Genomic DNA, 27,925 nt, shown 5'->3' with positions numbered 1-27,925 from the left:
GCCGCCCGGCCTCACCACCCCTCGTTTGCACGCACGCACGTTCATTCTCCGTCCTCGCGCCCGTTTTCCTACACTTTCCTCTTCTCCCCGACCGGAGGAGCCGCTCTTTCCGCGCGGTGCATTCTGGGGACCGAGGTCGAGCCCGCCGCTGCCGCCGTCGCCTGAGGGAAGCGAGAAGAGGCCGCGACCGGGGAGAAAACGCGGAGTCGCCACTGGAGAGAAGTCGACTCCCTAGCAGCAGCCACCGCCAGAGAGGCCCGCCCACCCGTTCGCCCGTCCCCCTGCCCCGTTCACAATGTGAGTGCGACACCCCGCCGAGGGAAGGTCGCCCAGAGTGAGGCCGAGGCCGCGTTGGGGGCTCCCTGGAAGCGGCCCTTGCCCTCCCTCTGCTTTTGGCCCCATAGCCTTTCTCGCATCGGTGGTGGCAGTCGTTCCTGCCTGGGGGCGGGAGGTCCAGGATCCTTGTTCCGGTTACCGTTGGCGGGTGGAGGACATTTTTCCTCCAGATGTCTGCTTCCCCCACCCCTGAAACGTCCCTTGGCTTCCCTATACCGGAAATCCTACTTTTTCCCTCTTTGGCTGTCTGGGCTACTGGCTTCCTTAGGTAACTTCACCTTAGGCCTTAAGCTCCCCGGAGCTGCTCGCCATGCGGCGCCGTGAAGCGTGAACCCTCGTGGGTCGCCTCGGCTGCTTGGGCGCTCCGGTTCTGCTGCTTTGTGGTCCCCGGGCCAGGCCCTGAGTCGAGTGCACCTGTGGTGGGTGCTGCCAGGTGCCTGGCGGAGCTCCTGGGAGAGCCCCACGCGGGCCTAGCCGTGAGCGGCAGGTACTGCTAGGCAACTAGAGTGAAGCCATGCCCACGCCGCAACATACTTCTCTCCAGTGTCTGGGTTTCTTGAGTGTGGGTTCTTGAAGTCCGCCTCGTAACTCCAGTCTCTTGAAAACACGGGAGGTTGCCAAAACTCAGCCGCTTCCCTGGCAGCGAGGAGGAGTTACCGTTGAGCAGGTAGTTCTGCACGTGTCTGCTTTGGAAAGACACGGACATTTTCTGTGTTCCATGTTAAACCTGAGGTGAGGTTTCACTATCCTGTAACTGTGGGATGAAATATGTATGTAATAGGCGTGTAATTAACCTACTGTTGTCCTAAAGAGTTTAAATTTGTGTTGAGATTCTATGGTAGTCTTCATTTTATGATGATAAAGGAAACCTCGGCGATTTTAACCGAGTAAGAATTCTTGGCACTGCCACGTACAGTGGGAACTGCCGGTTTTACAGGGTTTTGTTTTAGTTTTTGGTTTTTTTTTGACGGGAGGTTATTTTTTAAGGTACTAACTGCGTCCTAAAAGGTATGGAGAGCAATTAAGGGGGAACCTTTTTTTAAAAAATATTCCATTCAGAAGAGAGATGAGAGGGAGTGACTTTGTGGAAAAGTAAGAAGGGTTTGCTTGATTCAAAGTCATGATACTGACGGCTAGAAATCTAAAGGAATGAGTGAGGGATACACTGAAGCGAAGTTTATCACTGGAAACAAGCTTCTAGAGCACAGCATGTTAGAATTTTTGAGGGAGCCCCCTCCCCGAGAGTGATACGTAATCGGGGTTTTTAAAAGTTTGAATCAGACTGGGCGCGGTGGCTCACACCTGTAATCCCAGCACTTTAAGAGGCCGAGGTGGGCGGATCACCTGAGGTCGGGAGTTCGAGACCAGCCTGACCAACATGGAGAAACCCCGTCGCTACAAAAATACAAAAAATTAGCCGGGCGTGGTGGCACATGCCTGTAATCCCAGCTACTCGGGAGGCTGAGGTAGGAGAATCGTTTGAAACAGGGAGGCAGAGGTTGCGGTGAGCCGAGATCTTGCCATTGCACTCCAGCCTGGACAACAAGAGTAAAACTCCGTCTCAAAAAAAAAAAGTATATAAAATAGCTTTTGTTTTTCCCTTTGAAATCTCTCATAAGTAATGTAGAAGGGACATCAGTCTTAACCTTTCATACTCTGAAAATCTGTAAGGGAAAATTTTTGTCAGATAAGGCATTAAGCAGCTTTTAATAATAGAGCCAAACAACATATCTTTTCGTGAAAAATGTTTAAAATGGGCTCGAAGTAGAAGCACTTTCTGGAGGGCACATGAGATATCTAAATAGGTAAGGAACGGCTAAGTTAGGAAAGTAAATTTAAAAACTTGGGTGAAAAGTGTAAGGCCAGGCGCGGTGGCTCACGCCTGTAATCCCAATACTTGGGAGGCTGAGGCAGGTGGATCACGAGGTCAGGAGTTAGAGACCAGCTTGGCCAATATGGTGAAACCCCGTTTCTACTAAAAATACAAAAACTAGCCGGGCGTGGTGGTGCACTCCTGTAGTCCCAGCTATTCGGGAGGCTGAGGCAGGAGAATCGCTTGAACCCAGGAGTCGAAGGTTTTAGTGAGCCGAGATTGCGCCACTGTACTCCAGCCTGGGCAATAGAGGGAGACTCCGTCTCAAAAAAAGTAAGTGTAGCAGTAGAGAGACAATTCCAAAAAGCAGCCTCTCTAGTTAAAAAAAAAAAAAAAAAATGGTACCTTCATGCCGGGCGCGGGGGCTCACGCCTGTAATCCCAGCACTTTGGGAGGCCAATGCGGGCGGATCACGAGGTCGTGAGATCAAGACCATCCTGGCTAACACGGTGAAACCCCGTCTTTACTAAAAATACAAAAAATTAGTCAGGCGTGGTCGCAGGCGCCTGTGGTCCCAGTTGCTGGAAGCCTGAGGCAGGAGAATGGCGTGAACCCGAGAGGTGGAGCTTGCAGGGAGGATCGCGCCTCTGCACTCCAGCCTGGGCCACACAGTGAGACTGTCTCAAAAAAAAAAAAAAAAAAAAAAGCTACCTTTAAAACGAGTGATGCGGCCGGGCGCGGTGGCTCACGCCTGTAATCCCAGCACTTTGGGAGGCCGAGGCGGGCGGATCACAAGGTCAGGAGATCGAGACCACGGTGAAACCCCGTCTCTACTAAAAATACAAAAAAATTAGCCGGGCGCGGTAGTGGGCGCCTGTAGTCCCAGCTACTCAAGAGGCTGAAGCAGGAGAATGGCGTGAACCCGGGAGGGGAAGCTCGCGGTGAGCCTGGGGGACACAGCCAGACTCCGTCTCAAAAAAAAAAAAAAAAAAAAAAAGTGTTTTGAAGAGACCAGCTAAAATATTATTTTAAAAATATTCAATATATTCCATTTAGTAAATTCTTCAGGGACTCTTACCAAGCTAAAGACTTAAATGAATTTACAAAATAAAAGTTGTAAGTCAGTTATTTGAGGTGGAAGAAGCTTTTAATGGGTCGTCATCCAGTCTTAAGAAGAATCTGGCTGGTAAGGGCTTATTTCGTTGATAACTTGTTTTAAAAGTGTGGTAGTGTTTTGTTTTGTTTTTTTTTTGAGACAGGGTATTGGTCTGTTGCCCAGACTCTGGAGTGCAGTGGCGCGATCTCAGCTCACTGCAAACGGTACCTCGTGGGCTCAAGCGATCCTCCTTGCCTCAGTGTCCGGAGTAGCTGGGACTGCAGGCAAGCACCACCGTGCCTGGCTAATAAGAAAAATATTTTTTAAGCTCTGGGAAGAGATATATTTATGCTGGGTGCCTTAAGGGCTTGGGAGTGTGTTTTCTCATTTGATTTACCTATTTGCTCTTTAGCGATTTCGTAGTTACATTTCTTTAAATCTTAGGTTATAAAAGTTTGTCTGATAGTTTACATAAAAGCTCTTAATTTCGAACCTATCTTGGAGAAGGCTGGGATTTTAGGACCTTCCCCCACTTAAGATTTTCCGCTTAACCTTGCCAGAGGGTGCTACTTCGCATTTTTTGAATCATTGTCGTTGGACCAATTAAAAACAGATGAAAAGTAAAATGTTTTATTTACTTTACCGATATTTTAAGTTACTGTTTTTCCTGTTTAATGTCTTGTATGTAATTAGGAAGTTGTCCAGAAACTTGCATCTCTGATTTTGGTAAAAATCTTACTTTCCCTCACTCAGCTGTGTAGGAATGAATCCCTGAAATAAAGTTGTCCATCTTTAGCCTGCAAAACAAATTGTCAGAGTGAACATAATGCTATATTGTTAATTTCTATAACTTTCTGATGGTGGGTGGCCTTTGTTCAATATTGATTTCCTGTGCACTGTAACCTGGCAACTGGAGTTTTAATTTTTCTTCCTGTGTTCAGTTAGACTTAACTAGAAGGCAGTAGAAACTGGAAGTGAAAAATCTCTTGAGTGTAAGCCAGTGTTTTATTGCTAAATTAAGGTTCTCCTGCCTAATTGAATTTTCTCAGTTTAAAAATCTTCTACAAGCTGTATCATTTTTGGGTCTTGTGGTTAGCGATTGTCTCTTTTCAGGAAAAAAAAAAAAGATTGTAAATATCAACTGTTCAGAATCAATCTAGTTGTTAAACACCTGAGATCATTGACGTGAGTTCAAAAAATAGCATGTTTTGCTATGGAAATAGTGTATTGAACTTTTTACTATTTACTGTATGGATTGGCAGTGATAGTTTTTGGTTTTGGTTTGTTTTTTGAGACGGAGTCTTGCTCTGTTGCCCAGGATGGAGTGCACTGGCGCGATCTCGGCTCACTGCAATCTCCGCCTCCCGGGTTCAAGCAATTCTCTGCCTCAGCCTCCTGAGTAGCTGGGATTACAGGCGCCTGCCGCCATGCCCGGCTAATTTTTTTTTTTTTTTAAGGCAGAGTTTCTCTCTTGTTGCCCAGGCTGAAGTGCAGTGGCAAGATCTTGGCTCACCACAACCTCCGCCTCCCGGGTTAAAGTGATTCTCCTGCCTCAGCCTCCCAGGTAGCTGGGATCACAGGCATGTGCCACCATGCCCGGCTAATTTTGTATTTTTAGTAGAAATGGGATTTCTCCATGTTGGTCAGGCTGGTCTCAAGCTCCCGACCTCAGGTGACCCGCCCACCTTGGCCTCCCAAAGTGCTGGGATTACAGGCCTGTAAGCCACCGCATCTAGCCTAATTTTATGTATTTTTAGTAGATGTGGGGTTTCACCATCTTGGCCAGGCTGGTCTTGAACTCCTGACCTCATGATCCACCCGCCTCGACCTCCCAAAGTGCTGGGGTTATAGGCGTGAGCTACCGCCCTAGCCGGCAATGATAGATTCTGGAATGAGGCTGCTTCCCTGCTTCCTCTGTATACCTTTGTAAAAATTTTTTTTTTTTTTTTTGGAGAGGGAGACTCATTCTGTTGCCCAGGCTGCAGTGCAGTGGCGCAGTCTTGGCTCACTGCAGTCTCCGCCTCCTGGGTTCAAGCGATTCTCCTGCCTCAGACTCATGAGTAGCTGGGACTACAGACATGTGCTTCTATGCCCAGCTAATTTTTTGTATTTTAGTAGAAACGCGGTTTCACCCTGTTGCCCAGGCTGGTCTCAAACTCCTGAGCTCAGGCAATCCTTCTGCCTTGGCCTGCCAAAGTGCTAGGATTACAAGTGTGAGCCACCACACCTGGCCTTTTTTTTTTTTTTTTTTTTTTTAATAGAGACGGGGTCTTACTGTGTTGCCCAGGTTGGTGTCAAACTCCTAGACTCAAGTGATCTTCCTCCCAGGTGCTGGGTTTACAGGTGTGAGCTGCTGCACCCACCCGATCCTTGGTATACCTTTGAACTTGCAGTTTTCCAGGAATATTTCTTTTATGAGACGCTGTCTCACTATTTTGCCCAGGCTGGAGTGCAGTGGTGTCATCACTGTCTGCAGCCTCAAACTCTCGGGATCAAGCCATCCTCGTGCCTTGGCCCCTCAGTAGCTGGGACTACAGGTGTGCACCACCACACCCAGCTAACTTTATTTTTTGTAGAGATGGGGGTCTCACAATGTTGCCTGGGCTCGTCTTGTCTCGAACTCTTGGGCTCAAGCAATCTTCCCTTCTTGGCCTCCCAGAGTGCTGGAATTGGAGGCACTTGCTCGTTGATACTTTAACTTCACCTTCAGCAATATGCTCTTCTATTTTGTATTCTAAAACTGAATAAAATGTGCTGTTGTGGCTTTTCTGTGCCTCAGGTGCTCTTTCACATGAATCCACACTTCATTTGATGAAAAGTGTTTATGTCAGCTGGTAACGGTTGCTCACACATGTAATCCCAGCACTTTTGGAGGCCAGGGTGGGCAGGTCACTTGTGGTCAGGAGTTAGAGACTAGCCTGGCCAACATGGTGAAACCCTGTCTCTACTAAAAATACAAAAATTGGCTGGGCATGGTGGCGGGTGCCTGTGATCCCAGCTACTCAGGAGGCTGAGGCAGGAGAATCGCTTGGACCCAGGTTGGGGAGGTTGCCGTGAGTAGGGATTGTGCCATTGCAGTTCAGCCTGGGCAACAAGAGTGAAACTCCATCTCAAAAAAAAAAAAAATCGGCCGGGCGCGGTGGCTCAAGCCTGTAATCCCAGCACTTTGGGAGGCCGAGACGGGCGGATCACGAGGTCAGGAGATCGAGACCATCCTGGCTAACATGGTGAAACCCCGTCTCTACTAAAAAATACAAAAAAAACTAGCCGGGCGAGGTGGCGGGCGCCTGTAGTCCCAGCTACTCGGGAGGCGGAGCTTGCAGTGAGCTGAGATCTGGCCACTGCACTCCAGCCTGGGAGACAGAGCGAAACTCCGCCTCAAAAAAAAAAAAAAAAAAAAAAAAAAAATCAGTCGGGGGTGGCGGCACACGCCTGTAGTCCCAGCTACTCCGGAGGCTGAGGCAGGAGAATTGCTTGAGCCCAGGAGGTGGAGGGCGGAGCTTGCTGTGAGCCGAGATCAGGCCACTGCACTCCAGCCTGGGCAGCAGAGTGAGACTGTGTCTCAAAAAAAAAAAAAAAAGGGGGGGCCAGAATAGGATTGGAACCCAACATTTCTGACAGAAGCCTTATTTTTTTCACTTCACAAAAAGGGACGGTAATTTATCCGGCGGTCCTTTTATTGCAAAATAAATAACCATGTCTGTTTTTCCAGTTTGTTTTATTATATAATCTAAACTAGGTTTTGCATACTTGACAATATGATAGTGGAATCCTGAGAATCTAAAATTTGTTATGGAGGCAGTGAGTGAGTGATATTTGACCTTGTCTTTCTTGAACAAAGAAAAATTCTTTTGGCTCCTGGGGATGTTAAAAGAAGAATGCTTCAGGGTCTAAAATCAAAGCACGGAATCAATTTTTTTAAAAAAGAGGGCTCAAAAGATGGAATGTGGAAAGTCACAGAGTTGCTTGATAGAGAAGTGCTAAGTGGGTATGCATGGTGGTTCATGCCTATAATCCCAGCACTTTGGAGGCCACAGCAGGTGAGTCACTTGAAGTCAGGAGTTCCAAGACCAGCCTAGACAACACGGTGAAACCCCATCTCTACTAAAAATACAAAAATTAGCCAGGCATGGTGGCGCACTCCTGTAGTCCCAGCTACTTGGGAGGCTGAGGCACAAGAATCCTTGAACCTGGTGGTGGAGGTTGCAGTGAGCTGAGATCGTGCCACTGCACTGCAGCCTGGATGACAGAGTGAGATTCTGACTCAAAAAAAAAAAAAAAAAAAAGTGCTGGCCGGGTGCGGTGGCTCACGGCAATAATCTCAGCACTTTGGGAGGCTGAGGTGGGCAGGTCACCTGATGTCAGGAGTTCGAGACCAGCCTGGCCAACCAGCATGGTGAAATCTCATCTTTACTAAAAATGTAAAAATTAGCTGGGTGTGGTGGCGCACACCTGTGATCCCAGCTACTCGGATGGCTGAGGCGAGAGAATCACTTGAACACAGGAGGCAGAGGTTACAGTGAGCCGGATCGCGCCACTGCACTCTAGCCTGGGTGACAGAGTGGGACTCCTTCCCCAAAAAGAAAAAAAGGTGCGAAGTTTTCAATAAAACATTACGTTGAATAGCTTTCACCTTTGTATCTTAGAGTGGAAATCACCACATAAAGGAACTAACTAACCAGCACAGAGGTTCACAAACTTTACTGGTGTATAGTGCCCTTGGTGTCTGAGGAGTTGTGCTCTTAGGCCAAAAGGAGTAACTAGCAGTTCATTTGATGACATAGTTGTATCAAAGCAACATAAGTAGATTGTCTTAACAGCCTAGTAGCTATTGGAAAAACTAATTTACACTGTTGGAAAGAATATATATAGTTTTTTATATAACCATACCTATTAATGGAATGTGTATGGCTTTTGGATACTATATAACTTCTCAAATCTTGAAATGAGTTCTGTCATCTCACTTCTTGTTCCCCATTGGTGGTTTTTTTGTTTGTTTGTTTTTTTGGTGGGGTGGGTATGAGTACCTGTGTTTTTTTGTTTGTTTTTTAATTACAGCAACCACCAGAAATTCAGTTTTGAGAAGATGAAACTTAATGGAGGGATTTGCAGTACAAGCTCATTGAAATTGAACAACCTCAAACTAATAGTTTTTTTGGTGTCTTGGCTATTGTTGAGTATAACTGAATTATTCTGAAATTTAAAATATCCCAAGGTAGTTGTGAGTTCCTCCATGAGGCCCTGATATATCTTGGCACATGATTGGTAGCCACAGGACTAGCAGGTTTATTCAGATCACTTTTTCAGAAAGTTTTATAGTACTACAGCTGATTACAGAAGATCTGAAATATCTTACGGTTTCCCTGGGCAATGAGTATGTGTGAGACAGAGCTTGGCATCAGACGTTTATAGGCAGGGTGTTTGATACCTAAGAAGGGAAAACCGTTTATGAACTCCGGAACTACTTTTTTCCTTTCCATAGTAGAACTTTGATGTCTTATTCCTCACATATTACAAATAGGTATTTTTTGTTTTATTTATTTTTGAGACGGGGTCTGGCTCTGTCGCCCAGGTTGGATTGCAGTGGCGTGATCTCGCCTCACTGCAGCTTCTGCCTCCTGGGTTCAAGCAGTTCTCCTGCCTCAGTCCCCTGAGTAGCTGAGATTACAGGCACCCACCACCAAGCTCGGCTAATTTTTGTATTTTTTTTAGTAGAGTCAGATTTTCACCATGTTGGCCAGGCTGGTCTCGAACTCCTGACCTCAGGCGATCCACCTGCCTCGGCCTCCCAAAGTGCTGGAATTACAGGCGTGAGCCACCACACCCAGCCTGTTTTGTCTTTTATAGTAAAACGTACATTGCACATAGTAAAACTATCAAGTGGATTAAAATAACTGAGGCATTTTTCCTAGCAAATTGTTTACATCTAGCTTTCCTGGTGCATCAATTTTTTGTAGTGGGGTGCTTGCAGTGTTTTATAAATTAGAGTTAAAACTCACCAGTTTAATACTAACATATTACAATTATGGTATTTAGGAACAACTACAGTCTCTGTCCTTTTAAGGCTGACAAAGAGACCTTTCAGACAGGACTATAGAGGATTTTAGGTTATGCAAAATTTAATTGCTTGGATTGGTGTATATAGCCCTTCTATTGAGCTGAGACATGCTTGTCAGATCAGCATGGAATAGGCTGGGCACTGTGCCTCTTGCCTGAAATCCCAGCACTTTAGGAGGCCAAGGTGAGAGTATCATTTGGGGCCAGGAATTCAAGACCAGCCTGGGCAACACTGGGAGACTACATCTCTGCCAAAAAGAAAAAAATCACTGGCCATGGTGACACATGCTTGTAGTCCTAGCTAACTGGGGATACTGAGGTGGGAGAATTGCTAGAGACAAGGAGTTTGAGGTTATAGTGAGCAAGGTTGTACCACTGCACTCCAGCCTGAGCCACAGAACAAGACCCTGACTTAGAAAGAGAAGCATGGAGACCAGTAGTGATGGCTCACATCTAATCCCAGCATTTTGGGGAGCCCAGGGCTGGCAGATCACTGGAGGCCAGGAGTTCAAACCAACCATGCCAACATGGCAAAACCCTGTCTCTACTAAAGATACAAAAATTAGTTGGGCATGGTGGTGCACCTGTAATCCCAGCTAGTTGGAAGGCTGAGGCACAAGAATTGCTTGAACCCAGAAGGCGGAGGCTGCAGTGAGCCGAGATGTGCCACTGCTGCACCCCACCCTAGGCAACAGAGCGAGACAGCCTCAAAAAAAAAGCATGAATGTCCACCTGTGGGGTTTATTGTTTTGCTTTAAGTAGTAGATTATTTACATAATGTATGCAGAGGTGGAAATTTTGCATCTGTAGGTATATTACTATTAAAATGAACGAACAGTCTTACACAGTGGTTATGAGTTTAGCCAGTGTTAGCAGAAAGGCTAGATATAAATGCAGTATAATTAGTTTAGAAGCTAGAGTTAAAGCTCAACTCAACCCCTTCACCATATGTTTTGGGTTTGTTTAGACAGAGTCTCACTCTGTCACCCAGGCTGGAGAATGGTGGTGTGATCTCGGCTCACCGCAACCTCTGCCTCCCGGGTTAAAGCGGTTCTTCTGCCTTAGCCTCCCGAGTAGCTGGGATTACAGGCGCCCACCACCATGCCTGGCTAATATTTGTATTTTTAGTAGAGATGAGGTTTCACCATGTTGGCAAGGCTGCTGTTGAACTCCTGACCTCAGGTGATCCACCGGCCTTGGCCTCCCAAAGTGCTGGGATTACGGGCGTGGTCCACCACGCCCAGCCCTCTCCATTTGTTAATAGGAGAAAAAGAGATGGTGTAAGGCAAAAGGAGACTTCATAAACGTTGACTTTCCATGTTTGTTTTGTTTGTTTGTTTGTTTGCTTATTTATTTTTGAGAAAGTCTTGCCCTGTTGCCCAGGCCGGAGTGCAGTGGCGCCGCCATAGCTCACTGCAATCTTCATTTCCTAGGTTCAGGTGATCCTCCTGCCTCAGCCTCACAACGAGTAGGTGAGACTACAGGCATGTGCGAACACACCTAGCTAATGTTTTTACATTTTTAGTAGAGATGGGGTTTTGCCATATTGGCCAGGCTGGTCAGAAACTTGGCCTCAAGCAACCTGCCCACCTCAGTCTCCCAAAGTGTTGGGATTATAGGTGTGAGTCACTGCAACCAACCCAATCTTCCTTCCTCCCTCTTCCCCCCTTCCTCCCCCTTCCCCCCACTTCCTCCCCCTTCCCCGCACTTCCTCCCTCTTCCCCCCCTTCCTCCCTTCTCCCCCCCTTCCTCCCTCCTCCCTCCCTCCCTCCCTTCCTTCCTCCCTCCCTCCCTCCCTTCCTCCCTTCCTCCATCCCTCCATCCCTTCCTTCCTTCCGTTCTTGTCTGTCTTTCTCTCTTGACGGAGTTTCACTGTTGCTGCCCTGGCTGGATTGCAATGACATGATCTTGCCTCACTGCAACCCCTGCTTCCCAGGTTCAAGCGATTATCTTGCCTTAGCCTCCCAAGTAGTTGGGATTACAGGCACGTGCCATCAGGCCTAGCAATTTTTTTTTTTTTTCTTTTAAGTAGAGATGGGGTTTCACTGTGTTGGTCAGGCTGGTCTCGAACTTCTGACCTCAGGTGATCCTCCAGCTTCGGCCTCCCAAAGTGCTGGGATTACAGGCGTGAGCCACCACGCCTGGCACAGTTCTTTCAAATGAGGGAATATGTATGTGTTTATTCCTGATTCAGGATAAGTGTAGGGCACCCTCCACCCACTTGTAATTTTTTGTTGTTGTTGTTGTTTTTTTTTTTTTTTTTGAGACGGAGTCTCGCTCTGCCGCCCAGGCTGGAGTGCAGTGGCCAGATCTCAGCTCACTGCAAGCTCCGCCTCCCGGGTTTACGCCATTCTCCTGCCTCAGCCTCCCCAGTAGCTGGGACTACAGGCGACTGCCACCTCTCCCGGCTAGTTTTTTGTATTTTTTAGTAGAGACGGGGTTTCACCATGTTAGCCAGGATGGTCTCGATCTCCCGACCTCGTGATCCGCCCGTCTCGGCCTCCCAAAGTGCTGGGATTACAGGCTTGAGCCACCGCGCCCGGCCCCACTTGTAGTTTTTGGGGGTTTTTTGTTTGTTTTTTGTTTTCATGGTTTTTTATTTTTGAGACCAGTTCTTGCTCTGTCATTCAGGCTGGAGTGCTGTGGCGTGATCTCAGCTTACACAGCCTTGACTTCACAGGCTCAGGTGATCCTCCCACCTCAGTCGCCATGGTAGCTGGAACCACAGATACATGCTACCACACCCACGTTAATTTTTTTTTTTTTTTTTTTTTTTTTTTTTTTTGAGACGGAGTCTCGTTCTGTCACCCAGGCTGGAGTGCAGTGGCCGGATCTCAGCTCACTGTAAGCTCCACTTCCCAGGTTCACGCCATTCTCCTGCCTCAGCCTCCCGAGTAGCTGGGACTACAGGCGCCCGCCACCTCGCCCGGCTAGTTTTTTGTATTTTTTTTAGTAGAGACGGGGTTTCACCATGTTAGCCAGGATGGTCTCGATCTCCTGACCTCGTGATCCGCCTGTCTCGGCCTCCCAAAGTGCTGGGATTACAGGCTTGAGCCACCATGCCCGGCCTTTTTTTTTTTTTCTGTTTAAGACGGAGTCTCGCTCTGTCACCCAGGCTGGAGTGCAGTGGCCGGATCTCAGCTCACTGCAAGCTCCGCCGCCTCGGTTTACGCCGTTCTCCTGCCTCAGCCTCCCGAGTAGCTGGGACTACAGGCGCCCACCACCTCGCCTGGCTAGTTTTTGTATTTTTTAGTAGAGACGGGGTTTCACCGTGTTAGCCAGGATGGTCTCGATCTCCTGACCTCGTGATCCGCCCGTCTCGGCCTCCCAAAGTGCTGGGATTACAGGCTTGAGCCACCGCGCCCGCCCTACGTTATTTTTTGTGGAGATGGGGGTCTTGCCATGTTGCCCAGGCTGGTCTCAAACTCTTGAACTCAGGTAATGCATCCACCCTGACCTCCCAAAGTGCTGGGATTACAGGTGTGAGTCACCATGCCCGGCCCCCCATTTGTAGTTGTGTTTTGTTTTTTGTTTTTGTTTTTTGGGGGTTTTTTTGGACACAGTTTTTGCTCTTATTGTCCAGACTAGAGTGCAATGGCTTGATCTCGGCTCACTGCAACCTCCGCCTCCCAGGTTCAAGTGATTCTCTTATCTCTGCTCCCGAATAGCTGGTATTACAGGCATGCGCCACCTCGCCTGGCTCATTTTGTGTTTTTAGTAGAGATGGGGTTTTTCCATGTTGGTCAAGCAGGTCTCAAACTCCCAACGTCAGGTGATCCACCAGCCTTGGCCTCACAAAGTGCTGGGATTACGGCCGTGAGTCACTGCGCCTGGTCTGCAGTTTTGTGTTTTGTTTTGAGATGGAGTTTCACTCTTATTGTCCAGGCTGAAATGCAGTGGCGTGATCTCAGCTCACTGCAAACTCCGCCTCCTGGGTTCACGCCTTTCTCCTGCCTCAGCCTCCCGAGTAACTGGGATTACAGGCGCCCGCCACCATGCCCAGCTAATTTTTTGTATTTTTAGTAGAGATAGGGTTTCATCGTGTTTGCCAGGCTGGTCTCGAACTCCTGACCTTAGGTGATCCACCCACCTTGGCCTCCCAAAGTGCTGGGGATTACAGGCGTGAGCCACTGCACTCGACCCTGTTTGTAGTTTTAATGTGTTAGCCAACTTGTATAAAGGGTGAGCCAGTAAATATTAGGCTTTGCAGGCCACAAATACCTCTCTCATTCACATTCTTCTTCTTCTTTTTTTTGGTCTCATTCTGTTGCCTAGGCTGGAGTGCAGTGGTGTAATCTTGGCTCATTGCAATCTCTGCCTCCCGGGTTTGTTTTTTTTGTTTTGTTTTGTTTTTTAATATTTAAAAAATGTAGGAATCATTTTTGGCTCATGGCCTAACCACAGGTTTTGATAATTTAAATTTGTTTTATTATCTGGGACGTGATTATAAGCTTGCTAAGGCTTTTTTCCTTTTTGAGACAGAGTCTCGCTCTGTCACCCAGACTGGAGTGCAGTGGTGTGATCTTGGCTCACTGCAACCTCCACCTCCTGACTTCAGCTGATTGGCCTGCCTCAGCCTCCCAAATAGCTGGGACTACAGGCGCATGCGACCACACCCCGCTAATTTTCGTATTTTTAGTAGAGATGGGGTTTCACCATATTGGCCAGGCTGGTCTCGAACTCCTGACCTCGTGATCCACCTGCCTCTGCCTCCGAAAGTGCTGGGATTACAGGCATGAGCCACCGTGCTGTGCCCCCCCCCCCACCCTTTTTCTTTTTCTTTTTTTTTTTTTTTTTGAGACGGAGTCTCGCTCTGCCGCCCAGGCTGGAGTGCAGTGGCCGGATCTCAGCTCACTGCAGGCTCCGCCTCCCGGGTTCACGCAATTCTCCTGCCTCAGCCTCCCGAGTAGCTGGGACTACAGGCGCCCGCCACCTCGCCCGGCTAGTTTTTTTTTTTTGTATTTTTTAGTAGAGACGGGGTTTCACCGTGTCAGCCAGGATGGTCTCGATCTCCTGACCTCGTGATCCGCCCGCCTCGGCCTCCCAAAGTGCTGGGATTACAGGCTTGAGCCACCGCGCCCGGCCGACAGAATTTCACTCTTGTTGCCCAGGCTGGAATGTAATGGCACGATCTTAGCTCACTGAAACCCCTCCACTTCCCAGGTTCAAGCGATTCTCCTGACTCAGCCTCTTAAGCTGAGATTACAGGCATGCACCACCACACCCGGCTAATTTTTTTTTTTTTTTTTTTTTTTTTGAGATGGAGTCTCGCTCTGCCGCCCAGGCTGTAGTGCAGTGGTTTGATTTCGGCTCCCTGCAAGCTCTGCCTCCCGGGTTCACACCTTTCTCCTGCCTCAGCCTCCCATGTAGCTGCGACTTAAGGCGCTCACCGCCACGCCCGGCTACTTTTTTATGATTTTAGTAGAGACGGGGTTTCTCCATGTTGGTGAGGCTGGTCTTGAATTCTCGACCTCAGCCTGCTAAGGCTTTTATAAGAAAGTATCACACACTGGGTGGCTTAAACAGCAGAAATTTATTTCCTCACATTTCCAGGAGGCTGAAAATCCAAGGCGAAGGTGTCAGCAGTCCTTTCCTTGTTTCCTTGGTTTGCAGATAGCTATTTTCTTTCTTCCCTCTGTGTTAATCTCTTCGTATAGAAGAACAACAGTCATTGGATTAGGGTCTACCCTAAGACCTCATATTTACTTAATTGTAACTTAAAGATGCTATTTCCAAATATAATCACATTCTTAAGGTGTACTGGGGGTTAGGACTTCAATGTATTAATTTTGAGGAAACTGATAAAATTCTAGATTGCTTAATTTGAGGAAAGGAGATTCATTCTCCTGGTTTTAGTGAACTTAAAAAGTAAAGCTCTGATGTACCAGTTTTTTTTGTTGTTGTTTTGGGACAAGAGTCTCTGTTGCCCAGTTGGGAATGCAGTGGCATGATCTCAGCTCACTGCAACCTCCACCTCCCGGATTCAAGTTATTCTTGTGCCTCAGTCCCAACCCTCAAGTATCTGGGACTACAGGCCGCATAACCATGCCCAGCTAATTTTATTTATTTATTTATTTATTTATTTATTTATTTTGTATTTTTAGTAGAGTCGGGGTTTTGCTATGCTGGCCAGGCTGGTCTCTAGCTCTCCTGGCCTCAAGTGATCCACCTGCCTTGGCCTCCCAAAGTGCTGGGATTACAGGTGTGAGCCACTGCACCCAGCCAAGTAACATAATTTTTGATAGGACTAGATAAATGGCTAACACTACTAAGCATTGTTTGGTTTTTGAATCCTTCCTACTATGAAATTGGAATCATTCTGAAACTAAATCTTGTTAGACCCTTAGGTTTTAACTTGGAATGTAGCTGTTAGGGTAGAAATGTAGTTTTTGTTTAAAATTGTAATGAACTGCCCTGAAATAATGCTATAATAGTGTCGAAGGTTAGTATGTAAATGTTTAATTAATGAATTCCAGCTTGACTTTCCCCACTTTAATCCTTTTGTAGGCAGCCTGCTTCTGCAAAGTGGTACGATCGAAGGGACTATGTCTTCATTGAATTTTGTGTTGAAGACAGTAAGGATGTTAATGTAAATTTTGAAAAATCCAAACTTACATTCAGGTAAGTTAAGCTTTTTATCCAGTGATGTAAAATAGTAATTCACACAACTGAATAACTTGGCTTGTCTTTTTGTTGAAGATATTATTAATCTTTGTCTCTTTGAAGAGGCTTAATTCTTTCTTTATTATTTTATACAGTTGTCTCGGAGGAAGTGATAATTTTAAGCATTTAAATGAAATTGATCTTTTTCACTGTATTGATCCAAATGTAAGTAGTCTTGATGCTTTAATCCAGATTTAAGTTGTGAGGAAGCAGACATACCAAGTATTCTTTTTAGCAATAAGCATTAGCTCTGTTTTTCTTAACAGTGAGGTAGACTAGGTATATTTACGTTTTGTAGAATATTTCCTCCAAAATTGGTTTCTGCATACTTTTTGTTTTTGCTATCACTGTTTGGGCTTAGAGAAGTATCCTTGAGGCTTGTTTTATTTTTTGTTTGTTTTGTTTGTTTTTTGTTTTTTGAGAAGGAGTCTCACTCTATCGCCCAGGCTGGAGTGCAGTGGCCAGATCTCAGCTCACTGCAAGCTCCGCTTCCCGGGTTTATGCCATTCTCCTGCCTCAGCCTCCCGAGTAGCTGGGACTACAGGCGCCCGCCACCTCACCCGGCTAGTTTTTTTGTATTTTTTAGTAGAGACGGGGTTTCACCATGTTAGCCAGGATGGTCTCGATCTCCTGAGCTTGTGATCCGCCTGTCTCGGCCTCCTAAAGTGCTGGGATTACAGGCTTGAGCCACCGCTCCGGCCGGTTGTTTTGTTTTTTGTTTGTTTTTGTTTTTTGAGACTACTGCAGTGCAATGGTGCAATCCTGGCTCACTAACCTCTGCCTCCTAGGTTCAAGGGATTTTCCTGCCTCAGCCTCTGGAGCAGCTGGGATTACAGGCCCATGCCACCACACCTGGCTAATTTTTGTGTTTTTAGTAAAGACCATGTTGGTTAGGCTGGTCTCAAACTCCTGACCTCAGGTGTTCGCCTGCCTCGGCCTCCCAAAGTGCTAGGATTACAGGCATGAGCCACCGCCCGTGGCAGAGGCTTCCTTTATCTGAGAATAGAATCTTTTTTTTTTTTTTTTGAGACGGAGTCTCGCTCTGTCGCCCAGGCTGGAGTGCAGTGGCCGGATCTCAGCTCACTGCAAGCTCTGCCTCCCGGGTTCACGCCATTGTCCTGCCGCAGCCTCCCAAGTAGCTGGGACTACAGGCGCCTGCTACCTTGCCTGGCTAGTTTTTTGTATTTTTCAGTAGAGACGGGGTTTCACCGTGTTAGCCAGGATGGTCTCGATCTGCTGACCTCGTGATCCGCCCGTCTCGGCCTCCCAAAGTGCTGGGATTACAGGCTTGAGCCACCATGCTGGCCCAAGAACAGAATATTTAAACCATTCTGTGGCTATATCATTTTTAGTTAAAGTTTTTAAGGTTTTATTCTGTTTACCATGTGCAGGAAAGAAAAAAATGGTATCAGGTTAAACGTGAAACTTTGTTGTAGTACAGGTTATTTCAGTAGGAAATACAAGGGAAAAAATAAAATTTTTAAAAAATGACAGTTATAGTGGTTTGGGGCAATTAGATAATTTGAAGTTTTTAGTAGTCAAGGGCATGTTTCTTTCAGAGTCCAGAGAAAATTTAGGTAAAGAAATGAAAAAGGTGAGAAATGACAAGCTACTTTCTGTCATGTAGTGATACTGGAAAGATAAATGGTATGATGGTCCTTTTGTTTTTAGGATTCCAAGCATAAAAGAACGGACAGATCAATTTTATGCTGTTTACGAAAAGGAGAATCTGGCCAGTCATGGCCAAGGTTAACAAAAGAAAGGGCAAAGGTAGGTTTCGTTTCCCTTTTTTGAAAAGTTTGATGTTTTTATTGTAGGTAATAAAAGATACACTTATTTGATGTAAGGAATATACTGCTGTGTTTTTGTTTCACAGCTAAGTATAAAGCCTCATGTTCATGTTTTTTGTCTACTCAGTTTTAACTTAATACGAAGTGTGATTAGAATATCAGTTATTAACTGGTGTAGAATCTTTTGCACTTAAGAGATAGACTTTGCATAAATTACTCAGCTATCAAATGGGAGGGGACAAAGCTTGGTGAAAAAGTAAATTAATCAACTGAAAATAGTTCTTACTAGTAAATTTGTTTTCAAAAGGTGTGTTTAACAATTTTCAGTGTTTTATTTTTCAAAACCAGGGTCTCTCTTTGTTACCCAGGCTGGAGTGCAGTGACACCATCTCGGCTCACTGCAGCCTCAGCTTCCCAGGCTCCAAGTGATCCTCCCCGCTCTGTCCCCCAAGTAGCTGGGACTGCAGGGGCATGCCACGACACCTGGCTCATTTTTGTATTTTTTGTAGAGAAGGGGTATCACAATCTTGCTCAGATTGCTCTTGAACTTCTAGGCTCAAGCGATCTCCCCACCTCAGCTTCCCAAAGTGCTGGTACTATAGGCATGAGCCACCACACTGGCCTAATTTTTTTTTTTTTTTTTTTTTAGATAGTCTCATGCCACTCATGCGAGAGTGCAGTGGTGTGAACATGGCTCACTGCAGCCTCCACCTGGGCTTAAGCGATCCTCCCACCCACCTCAGCTTCCCAAATAGCTAGGATTATAGGAATGTGCCACCACGCCCAGGAACTTTGTTTTTTTGTTTTTTCCCCAGATACAGGATACACTATTGCTCAGGCTGTCTTGAACTCCTGAAGGATTACACAACCAATCTTTCCACCGTGGCCGCCCAAAGTGTTGGGGTTACAGGTGTAAGCCACCCCATTTAGCTTAGTCTATTCTTTGTGTGCTAATTACATGCCCTCATAAAAATACAAAGTCGCAGTTCAAAAAATGTTGTTTTGCCAGGGACCAGTAGCCATGTGGTGCCTGTTGTAGTTAAAAGCGATGCTGGAGGGTGAAGTGGGAGAATTACTTGCGCCCAATTCTGGGTTGCAATGCCATATGTCAGTCAGGTAACCATGCTAAGTTAACATCAGTATGGTGGTGTCCCAGGAAGCGGGGACCACCAGGTTGCTTGAAGAGTTAACAAGACCCTTGATCAGAAATGGAGCTGATCAAAACTCACATTGATCAATAATGGGATTGCACCTGTGAATGCTTGCTGCACTCCAGCCTGGACAACACAGCAAGACTTGGTCTCTTTAGAAGAAAAGAAAATGCAGTCTTAAGGTTCATGCCAAATGCAAATTAACCTAACCTTAGGGTGATGTTTGTATTGATTTATAGCTTAATTGGCTTAGTGTCGACTTCAATAATTGGAAAGACTGGGAAGATGATTCAGATGAAGACATGTCTAATTTTGATCGTTTTTCTGAGGTAAGTTCCATTAAATGGACGTCTCCCCACTCGAAGTACACAGTACCTGTCTGTAGTCAATTTAATTTGGTTTTGGGCACATATTCATGATGCGTGTTATTTTTAAGACCATTTTAATGATTTTAAAAGGAATCAGTGTTACCTGCAAAAGTTAATGTATTAAGACTAACACAGCTAGTTTGCTAATTTCCTAATTTCATCATTGGGATTTTTTTTTTTTTTTTTTTTTTTTTTAAAGCATGATTGCAGTAGTTGACTTGGATTTTGAAGCCATAAAATAAAACTATAAACTTTTGCCGGGCGCGGTGGCTCAAGCCTGTAATCCCAGCACTTTGGGAGGCCGAGACGGGTGGATCACGAGGTCAGGAGATCGAGACCATCCTGGCTAATATGGTGAAACCCCGTCTCTACTAAAAATACAAAAAACTAGCCGGGCGAGGTGGTGGGCGCCTGTAGTCCCAGCTACTCTGGAGGCTGAAGCAGGAGAATGGCGTAAACTCGGGAGGCGGAGCTTGCAGTGAGCTGAGATCCGGCCACTGCACTCCAGCCTGGGCGACAAAGCGAGACTCCGTCTCAAAAAAAAAAAAAAACTTTTGACCAGGCGCTTTGGGAGGAGGCCAGCACTTTGGGAGGCCAAGGCTGGCGGATCACGAGGTCAGGAGATCCAGACCATACTGGCCAACATGGTGAAACCCCGTCTCTACTAAAATACAAAAAAAATAAGCTGGGCGTGGTGGCGTGTCCTTGTGGTCCCACCTACTCCTGAGGCTGAGGCATGGGAATTGCTTGAACCCTGGAGGCAGAGGTTGCAGTGAGCTGAGATCGTGCCACTGGACTCCAGTCTGGCGAAAGAGCGGGACTTGGTCTAAAAAATATGACTATAAACTTTTAAACACAAGAATCATAGGCTGGGTGCGGTGGCTTATGCCTGTAATCCCAGCACTTTGGGAAGCCGAGGCGGGTGAATCACGAGGTCAGGAGTTCCAGACCAGCCTGACCAACATGGCAAAACCTCCCCTCTACTAAAAATACAAAAATTAGCTGGGTGTGGTGGCGTGCGCCTGTAATGCCACCTACTCAGAAGGCTGAGGCAGGAGAATCGTGTGAACCCAGGAGGTGGAGGTTGCAGTAAGCCGTGATCGCTCCACTGCACTCCAGCCTGGGCGACAGAGCAAGATTCCATCTCAAAAAAAATAAATAAATAGGGCTGGGCATGTGACTCACACCTGTAATCCCAGCATTTTGGGAGGGTGAGGCAGGCGGATCACCTAAGGTTGAGAGTTCGAGACCAGCCTGACCAACATGGAGAAACCCTGTTTCTACTAAAAATACAAAATTAGCCAGGCATAGTGGTGCATGCCTGTAATTGCAGCTACTAGGGAGGCCGAGGCAGGAGAATCACTTGAACCCAGGAGGTGGAGGTTGCGGTGAGCCGAGATCGCCATTGCACTCTAGCCTGGGCAACAGGAACAAAACACTGTCTCTAAATTAATAAATAATTAAAATTACAAAAAAATAGCTGGGCGTGGTAGTGCACCCCTGTAATCCCAGCTCCTCTGGAGGCTAAGGCAGAATTGCTTGAACCCAGGAGGTAGAGGTTGCAGCGAGCTGAGATCACACCACTGCACTCCAGCCTGGGCGACAAGAGCAAGACTCTCTCAAAAAAAAAAAAAAGAAAGAAAAAATCATGGTGAAATGTTTACCATGAGGTATACAAAGAAAAAAGTTTAAGAAAGTCTGTTATCTGAGATGTCACCCAAATAACATGTTGCCATGACTGAAGAATAAATGATTCATCTCTTTGTAGGCAGAATAGACTTTATCAAATGTAGTAGAATAAAACTACAGAAAGAACATTAGTATGTAAATTGAATGCATACTCATGAAATCCATTTCTTTTTTTTTTTTTTTTTTGAGACGGAGTCTGGCTCTGTCGTCCAGGCTGGAGTGCAGTGGCCGGATCTCAGCTCACTGCAAACTCCGCCTCCCGGGTTTACGCCATTCTCCTGCCTCAGCCTCCCGAGTAGCTGGGACTACAGGCGCCCGCCACCGCGCCCGGCTAGTTTTTTGTATTTTTTAGTAGAGACGGGGTTTCACCGTGTCAGCCAGGATGGTCTCGATCTCCTGACCTCGTGATCCGCCCGTCTCGGCCTCCCAAAGTGCTGGGATTACAGGCTTGAGCCACCGCGCCCGGCCATGAAATCCATTTCTTGTTGCTATTTGAAATTTTTCATTAACTAGATTTTGTATTTTTTTTTTTTTTTTTGAGACGGAGTCTCGCTCTGTCACCCAGGCTGGAGTGCGGTGGCCGGATCTCAGCTCACTGCAAGCTCCGCCTCCCGGGTTCACGCCATTCTCCTGCCTCAGCCTCCCGAGTAGCTGGGACTATAGGCGCCCGCCACCTCGCCCGGCTAGTTTTTTGTATTTTTTTAGTAGAGACGGGGTTTCACCGTGTTAGCCAGGATGGTCTCGATCTCCTGACCTCGTGATCCGCCCGTCTCGGCCTCCCAAAGTGCTGGGATTACAGGCGTGAGCCACCGCGCCCGGCCTAGATTTTGTATTTTGAGACCTTAAGAGTTAAATAAAAAGTGTCTAGCTTTACGTATGCAACTGCTTATTTAACAATTCTCTCCACATGACTCTGGCACGGTGATTTCAACAGGAAGGGAAGATGTTCTATTCATATTATTAGTATTTTTTAATTGTACCTTACGTGTAGCAGTTGGTGCCACAGTTTACCTAGTTGTGCAAGCCATTGTGTTGCTTAGGCAGGTCTTGAACTCATGAGCTCAAGTGATCCTCCTGCCTCAGCTTCCCAAAGTGCTGGGATTACAGGCCTGAGCCACTGCCCCCAGCCTTGTAACACTGTTTTGTTTTTGTTTTTGTTTTTGTTTTTTTTGCTATCTTTGTTGTCCAGTTTTTGTTACCTCCTGAATATCTCTTGAATATGTTCAATTTTCTCTTGCTGTTTTATCTTAAACATAGTAGCGTTGCACTTGGTACATTTAGCATTTTTCTGCCCAAAGAAACTTAAAAGTATTCAATAGTGCTTTTCAAGGTAGGGAAACTCTTTCCCAGTTATTCATTTCATTCAAGATAGATTGCCCAAAATTTTTATACTGAATCCTTTTGTGTGTGTTTAATTAATTGAGGTAAGGGCACTTCACATGAAATCTACTCTTTTTAACAGACTATTTGTTGAGATGGAGTCTTACTCTGTCGCACAGGCTGGAGTGCAGTGGCGTGATCTAAGCTCACTGCAAGCTCTACCTCCTGGGTTCATGCCATTCTCCTGCCTCAGCCTCCCGAGTAGCTGGGACTACAGGCGCCTGCCACCGCGCCTGGTTAATTTTCTGTATTTTTAGTAGAGACGGGGTTTCACTGTGGGTCTCAATCTCCTGACCTCGTGATCCACCCGCCTTGGCCTCCCAAAGTGCTGAGATTACAGGAGTGAGCCACCTCGCCTGGCTATTTTTTTTTTTTTTTTTTTTGAGGCGGAGTTGCACTCTTGTTGCCCGGGATGGAGTGCAATGGCACTATCTCAGTTCACTCCAGCCTCCACCTCGTAGGTTCAAGGAATTCTCCTGCCTCAGCGTCCCAAGTAGCTGGGATTACAGGCTCCGATCACCACGCCCGGCTAATTTTTGTATTTTTAGTGGAGACAGGGTTTCACCATGTTGGCCAGGCTAGCCTCGAACTTCTGACCTCAAGTAATCTACCCACCTTGGCCTCCCGAAGTGCTGGGATTACAGGCATGAGCCACCGAACCTGACCATGCCCAGCTATCTTTTAACAGACTTTTACGTGCATGATACAGTATTGTTAACTATAGGCATAATGCTGTACAGTAGGTCTCTGGAACTATGCATTTTGTGTAACTGGAACTTCATACCTATTTAACAGTAGCAAGTCTGCATTTTCCCTTCCCTCCAACTCCTGGCAGCTACCATTCTCTCTATTTTTGTGTGTCTGTCTTAGGTATCTCATATAATCTTAGGTATCTTATATAAGTGGAATCATGCAGTATTTGTCCCTGACTGGCTTATTTCACATAACATGACATGCTTCAGATTCTTCATTGTGTTTTGTCACATAAGGCAGATTTTTTTCTTTTAAGGCTGAATAATCCCTACTTTTAGGATGAACACATTCCATTGTATGTTTGACTAATCTTTTTAAGGTTCCTTCCAGGCTGGGTGTGGTGGCTCACACCTGTAATCCCAGCAGTTTGGGAGGCCAGAGGCGGGCGGATCACCAGGTCAGGAGATGAAGACCATCCTGGCTAACACAGTGAAACTCTTATCTACTACTAAATATACAAAAAAATTAGTTGGGCGTGGTGGCAGGTACCTGTAATCCCAGCTACTGGGAAGGCTGAGGCAGGAGAATGGCGTGAACCCGGGAGGCAGAGCTTGCAGTGAGCCGAGATCACGCCACTGCACTCCAGCTTGGGTGACTGAGTGATACTCTATCTCAAGAAAAGAAAAAAGGTCCCTTCCAATTCTAAAATCTGAGTGATCATGTATTTTTGAAATCTGATTTTTTTCCATGCATATGTGATTTTATTTTTCTAAAATATAAACATTACAGAAATGGTTTAAACTTGAGAAAATAAGTTTCTCATCATCTGATAATAGTTTAGGTTTAAATCATTTATTGGTTCTTCACAATATCTAAAACCTTTTCTTTAGGGAAAATTTAGTTTTAATTTCCGTATAGGTTTTTAGAATTTTGTGTAATTGCTTATAATCTTCCTTTTCCAGAAGGGAAGATGCTTACATTTATTTTGCATTTTTCATTTGTGGATATCCGTGGCAGACCTAAGGTTTATTCTGAAGCATACAGCATTAATAATTAGGGCCTAACTTAACATCATTTTTAAAACTAATTTTTACACTTCAAATAGATGATGAACAACATGGGTGGTGATGAGGATGTAGATTTACCAGAAGTAGATGGAGCAGATGATGTAAGTCTAAAAGTTTTTTTCTGTTTACTTTCATACTATTAAATAGTAAACAACATATTTACAAATGGTTTTATATAGATTCAGGATTACTACTTTTCTAAAAAAAAAAAAATAAAGGGAAAAGCAATTTTTAAAATGTGCCCATTTTTGAGGAATGGGTATCTATTAGGGAACTGGTTTTGCCGTAGACCATTCCTAAATGGATCGCATTTCCAAAGAATAATTGTATAGAGACATTATGTAGTAATACCTTACTCAATTATAACAGTCGGTTCAGGCCGGTCGAGGTGGCTCACGTCTGTAATCCCAGCAGGCCGAGGTGGGTGGATTACCCGAGGTCAGGAGTTCGAGACCAGCCTGGTCAACATGGTGAAACCCTGTCTCTACAAAAATTAGCCAGGCATGATGGCAGGTGCCTGTAATCCCAGCTACTGGGGAGGCTGAGGTAGGAGAATCGCTTGAACGAGGGAGGCGGAGGTTGCAGTGAGCCAAGATCACACCATTGCACTCTAGCCTGGTCAGCAAAGCAAGGCTCCATCTCAAGGAAAAAAAAAAAAAAAAAAGTCAGTTTATAGGGATTATTTTGACTAAGAAAGTAAATTAAATAGGTTTTATGTCAGGATTGGTCAGAGACTGATGAAACAGATGGATATTGGGAGGTGGAGACGGGTGGATCAGAGTTTGAGGCCAGCCTGGCCAAGATAGTGAAACCCTGTCTCTACTAAAAATACAAAAATTAGCTGGGCACGGTGGCGGGTGCCTGTAATCCCAGCTACTTGGGAGGCTGAGGCAGGAGAATCGCTTGAACCCGGGAGGCGGAGGTTGCAGTGAGCCAAGATCTCGCCACTGCACTCTAGCCTGGGCGACAGAGCAGGACTCCATCTCCAAAAACCAAAACAAAACAGATGGACATTGTAAATCTGTAAGAGGAGGATGAGGATATAATAAACAACTATTCTCAACATCTTGTCAACCCCAGCATCCTGTTAACATCTCCCAGAAAGTTATTTAATGCTATTTAGAAAAATATATAATATTCACTCAACAGCTAGGATTAGAGTTCACTGTCTTCTGTCAATCTATTTTTCTTCATATTGATCCATGTTTTCTCTTGAATGCTGACATAGGTTAATTTAGGAATGGATTCAAAGGGTGGGCTAAACTGTCACCAAAAGGTGCACACTATTTTTTACAGGTAGATAGATCCTCTGCTGTACATCCATTCACCTTAGGTTAAACCTAGTCTTAAGTCCAATGACTAAATTTCTAGGCTTGGTATAACTACCTACCTGTGCTACTTTAGTCAAAAATAATAGCGCTTGAACTATTCAGGTAAACTCAAGTATTTGATCAGTTTGGTAACTTTATTTTCCCTCTTTCAGGATTCACAAGACAGTGATGATGAAAGTAAGTGTATGTAAAAAGTATGTTTACACAGTGATATTTTGCATCAAAAACCAAACTCAAAATAGAGATGTTAACTTCTTTTGAAAAAAAGTAATTTTTTCTTTATGACCTTGAATAAATAACTAAAACAGAAATGTGAATAACTTAAGATAGCAAGACAACCTATTAATTTACTGGGGAACTGTATAATTCAATTTTTGGTTGCTTTTCCTTTAAGATATTAAAATTGGTAGATTATTCCCATGTACTTTATACTAATATTTTTTACAATTCTTTCAGAAATGCCAGATCTGGAGTAAGGAGTATTGTCATCACTTGGATTTTGAGAAAGAAAAATAACTTCTCTGCAAGATTTCATAATTGAGAGAATTCCTGAGTTGATAGCTCTAAAGGCAGATGCTGTATTTGCCTACTTTAACCCATTTTTCAACCTGTTTGTTTTTTAAAAGGCTTCACTAAGGGTTGATATGTACCATTGTATGGGGCAATTTTAAGTCAGCTAAGGCAATAACCTTATGCATGAACATTTCCCAGACTTTCATGAAGCTGTTGAGGTCCTAAGCAATTGATGCAGCTGTTGTGATAAATAGAAACATCTCACCTAAGTCTCCTTTTCTTCATAACATAGATACTGACATGATAGGAAGCTCTCAGCTTAGGGAAAGATAACTAAATTTTAGATTATAGAACATGGATTCAAAAGTGGCTGGAACAAATTGGCTGACACCTTACTGGTAACCTGCTGTTCTCCTGGTGTTCCTTCAGGATTGTTCCACTAAAATTTATTTTTCAAAAAATTTACTTCATATGATTCTATGTAAGTGATCACTTGTCAGTGTTCCAGGTGTATCTTAGCTAAAACTAGAGAATGCCCTAACTTAGATGGTTTTTGAAGCCTATACATTTGGTATTGTTTGACCCTTAAGCTTTTACATCTCTTAGCATGGAGGACGAAGAAAGCTGTACATTGTTGCTTGAGAGTCTGTACATTTAGACCAGATTTGTATTTGCACTGTCAAGTATGGCAAATGAGTGAAAAATGTTTAATACACTATTGGATTTTTTATTTCTTTTTTTGATTCAGCTTATACCAGGGCTGAAAACCTCAATTTATGTTCATGACAGTGGGGATTTTTTTAAATGTCTACATTCTTTCTAATAAACTGTTGGAAGACTTCTTGGCTGTCCTTTTAAGTGTCTGGCTTACTGTAATTTTTATGTATTTACCATTTACTGGAATGGAGTTATTTTTATTTGAGGAAGAATTTGGGATTATTCCTCTGTTTGAAAAAAAGAGGCTTGCTGTAATGTCACAGGAAACCTTTTAAAAGTGGATCTGTAATAGAATATTGTAGATGCACTTTGCAGCAGTTGGAAAAGAAAGTGTTGTGATTTGATTGAAATAAAACTAAATGTGTTGTCCTCCTCTAAATCTTTGAACTTCTGCATTTTGGAAGTTTTCATTCCCTCACAGCTTCTGTAGTTGTCATAACATAGAAACACTATGTCCCAGCTACTCGGGAGGCTGAGGCAGGAGAATGGCGGGAACCCAGGAGGCGGAGCTTGCAGTGAGCTGAGATCCGGCCACAGCACTCCAGCCTGGGCGACAGAGCGAGACTCAGCTCAAAAAAAAAAAAAAAAAAAAAGACTATGTATTTCAGCACTTTTTTACGTCGGATATTCAGGACCTGTGTTGCAGGCAGTTAAAGTGCTGGTGATACAAAGAATATTTCAGATGATTGCTGAGCTCAGAGAGCTCACAGGCTAGGCTGGGGGAACAAACGAGACAAAAACTTGATAGGAAGTGTGATAATAGATATGCATAGTGCATTACGATATGTAGTTCTTCAGTGGGGAAAACATTTTAAAAACTTGTTTGATTTTCTTGAAAAAATTCATACGTCACTTTTGGAAATGAATGATTCGTTGGCTTACCGCCCAGCCTTGAAACTATGCCATTATACAGGCCAGGCACGGTAGCTCCCACCTGCCTGTAATAGCACTCTGGGAGACAGGCAGGTGGATTGCTTCAGACCAGCCTGGGCAAGGTGAAACCCCAATTTTTTTTTTTTTTTTTTTTTTTTTTTTTTGGAAGACGGAGTCTCCCCTGTCACCCAGGCTGGAGTGCAAGGGTGCAATCTCCGTCTCCCAGGTTCAATCAATTATCCTGCCTCAGCCGCCTGACTAGCTGGGATTACAGGCGCACACGACGATGCCCAGCTAATTTTTTTTTTTATGTTTGGTAGAGCTGGGTTTTCACCATGTTGGCTAGGCTGGTCTCAAACTCCCGCCTGCCTTGGCCTCCCAAAGTGCT

The 27,925-nt window shown here is 45.2% G+C and overlaps 1 protein-coding gene across 5 annotated transcripts; it reads left to right on the top strand.

The window, feature by feature from the left end:
- On the top strand, positions 1 to 27,043 carry PTGES3 (prostaglandin E synthase 3). 5 transcript variants are annotated; one of them, XM_045365469.2, is made up of 9 exons: positions 1 to 297; positions 881 to 1,068; positions 15,810 to 15,923; positions 16,061 to 16,130; positions 17,637 to 17,735; positions 19,146 to 19,235; positions 24,142 to 24,204; positions 25,587 to 25,611; positions 25,891 to 27,043. In XM_045365469.2, exons 2-9 carry the CDS (start codon positions 1,055 to 1,057, stop codon positions 25,908 to 25,910), a joined length of 495 nt encoding a protein of 164 aa, XP_045221404.1. In that variant the 5' UTR covers positions 1 to 297; positions 881 to 1,054; the 3' UTR covers positions 25,911 to 27,043. The 5 variants fall into 5 exon arrangements, with proteins under 5 accessions (XP_045221404.1, XP_045221405.1, XP_045221406.1 ...); XM_074007209.1 differs by lacking the exon at positions 1 to 297 and adding an exon at positions 549 to 604; XM_045365470.2 differs by lacking the exon at positions 881 to 1,068.
- The last annotated feature ends 882 nt before the right edge of the window (positions 27,044 to 27,925 follow it).

This window comes from Macaca fascicularis, chromosome 11, assembly GCF_037993035.2.
Source record: "Macaca fascicularis isolate 582-1 chromosome 11, T2T-MFA8v1.1".
Lineage (NCBI taxonomy): Eukaryota > Metazoa > Chordata > Mammalia > Primates > Cercopithecidae > Macaca > Macaca fascicularis.
This window is presented reverse-complemented; position numbering and strand designations above follow the sequence as displayed.

Coding starts and splice junctions, on each gene's coding strand:
- PTGES3 (XM_045365469.2), top strand. Junction 19,236..24,141: donor ATTTTGATCGTTTTTCTGAG/GTAAGTTCCATT, acceptor CACTTCAAATAG/ATGATGAACAACATGGGTGG. Junction 24,205..25,586: donor AAGTAGATGGAGCAGATGAT/GTAAGTCTAAAA, acceptor TCCCTCTTTCAG/GATTCACAAGACAGTGATGA.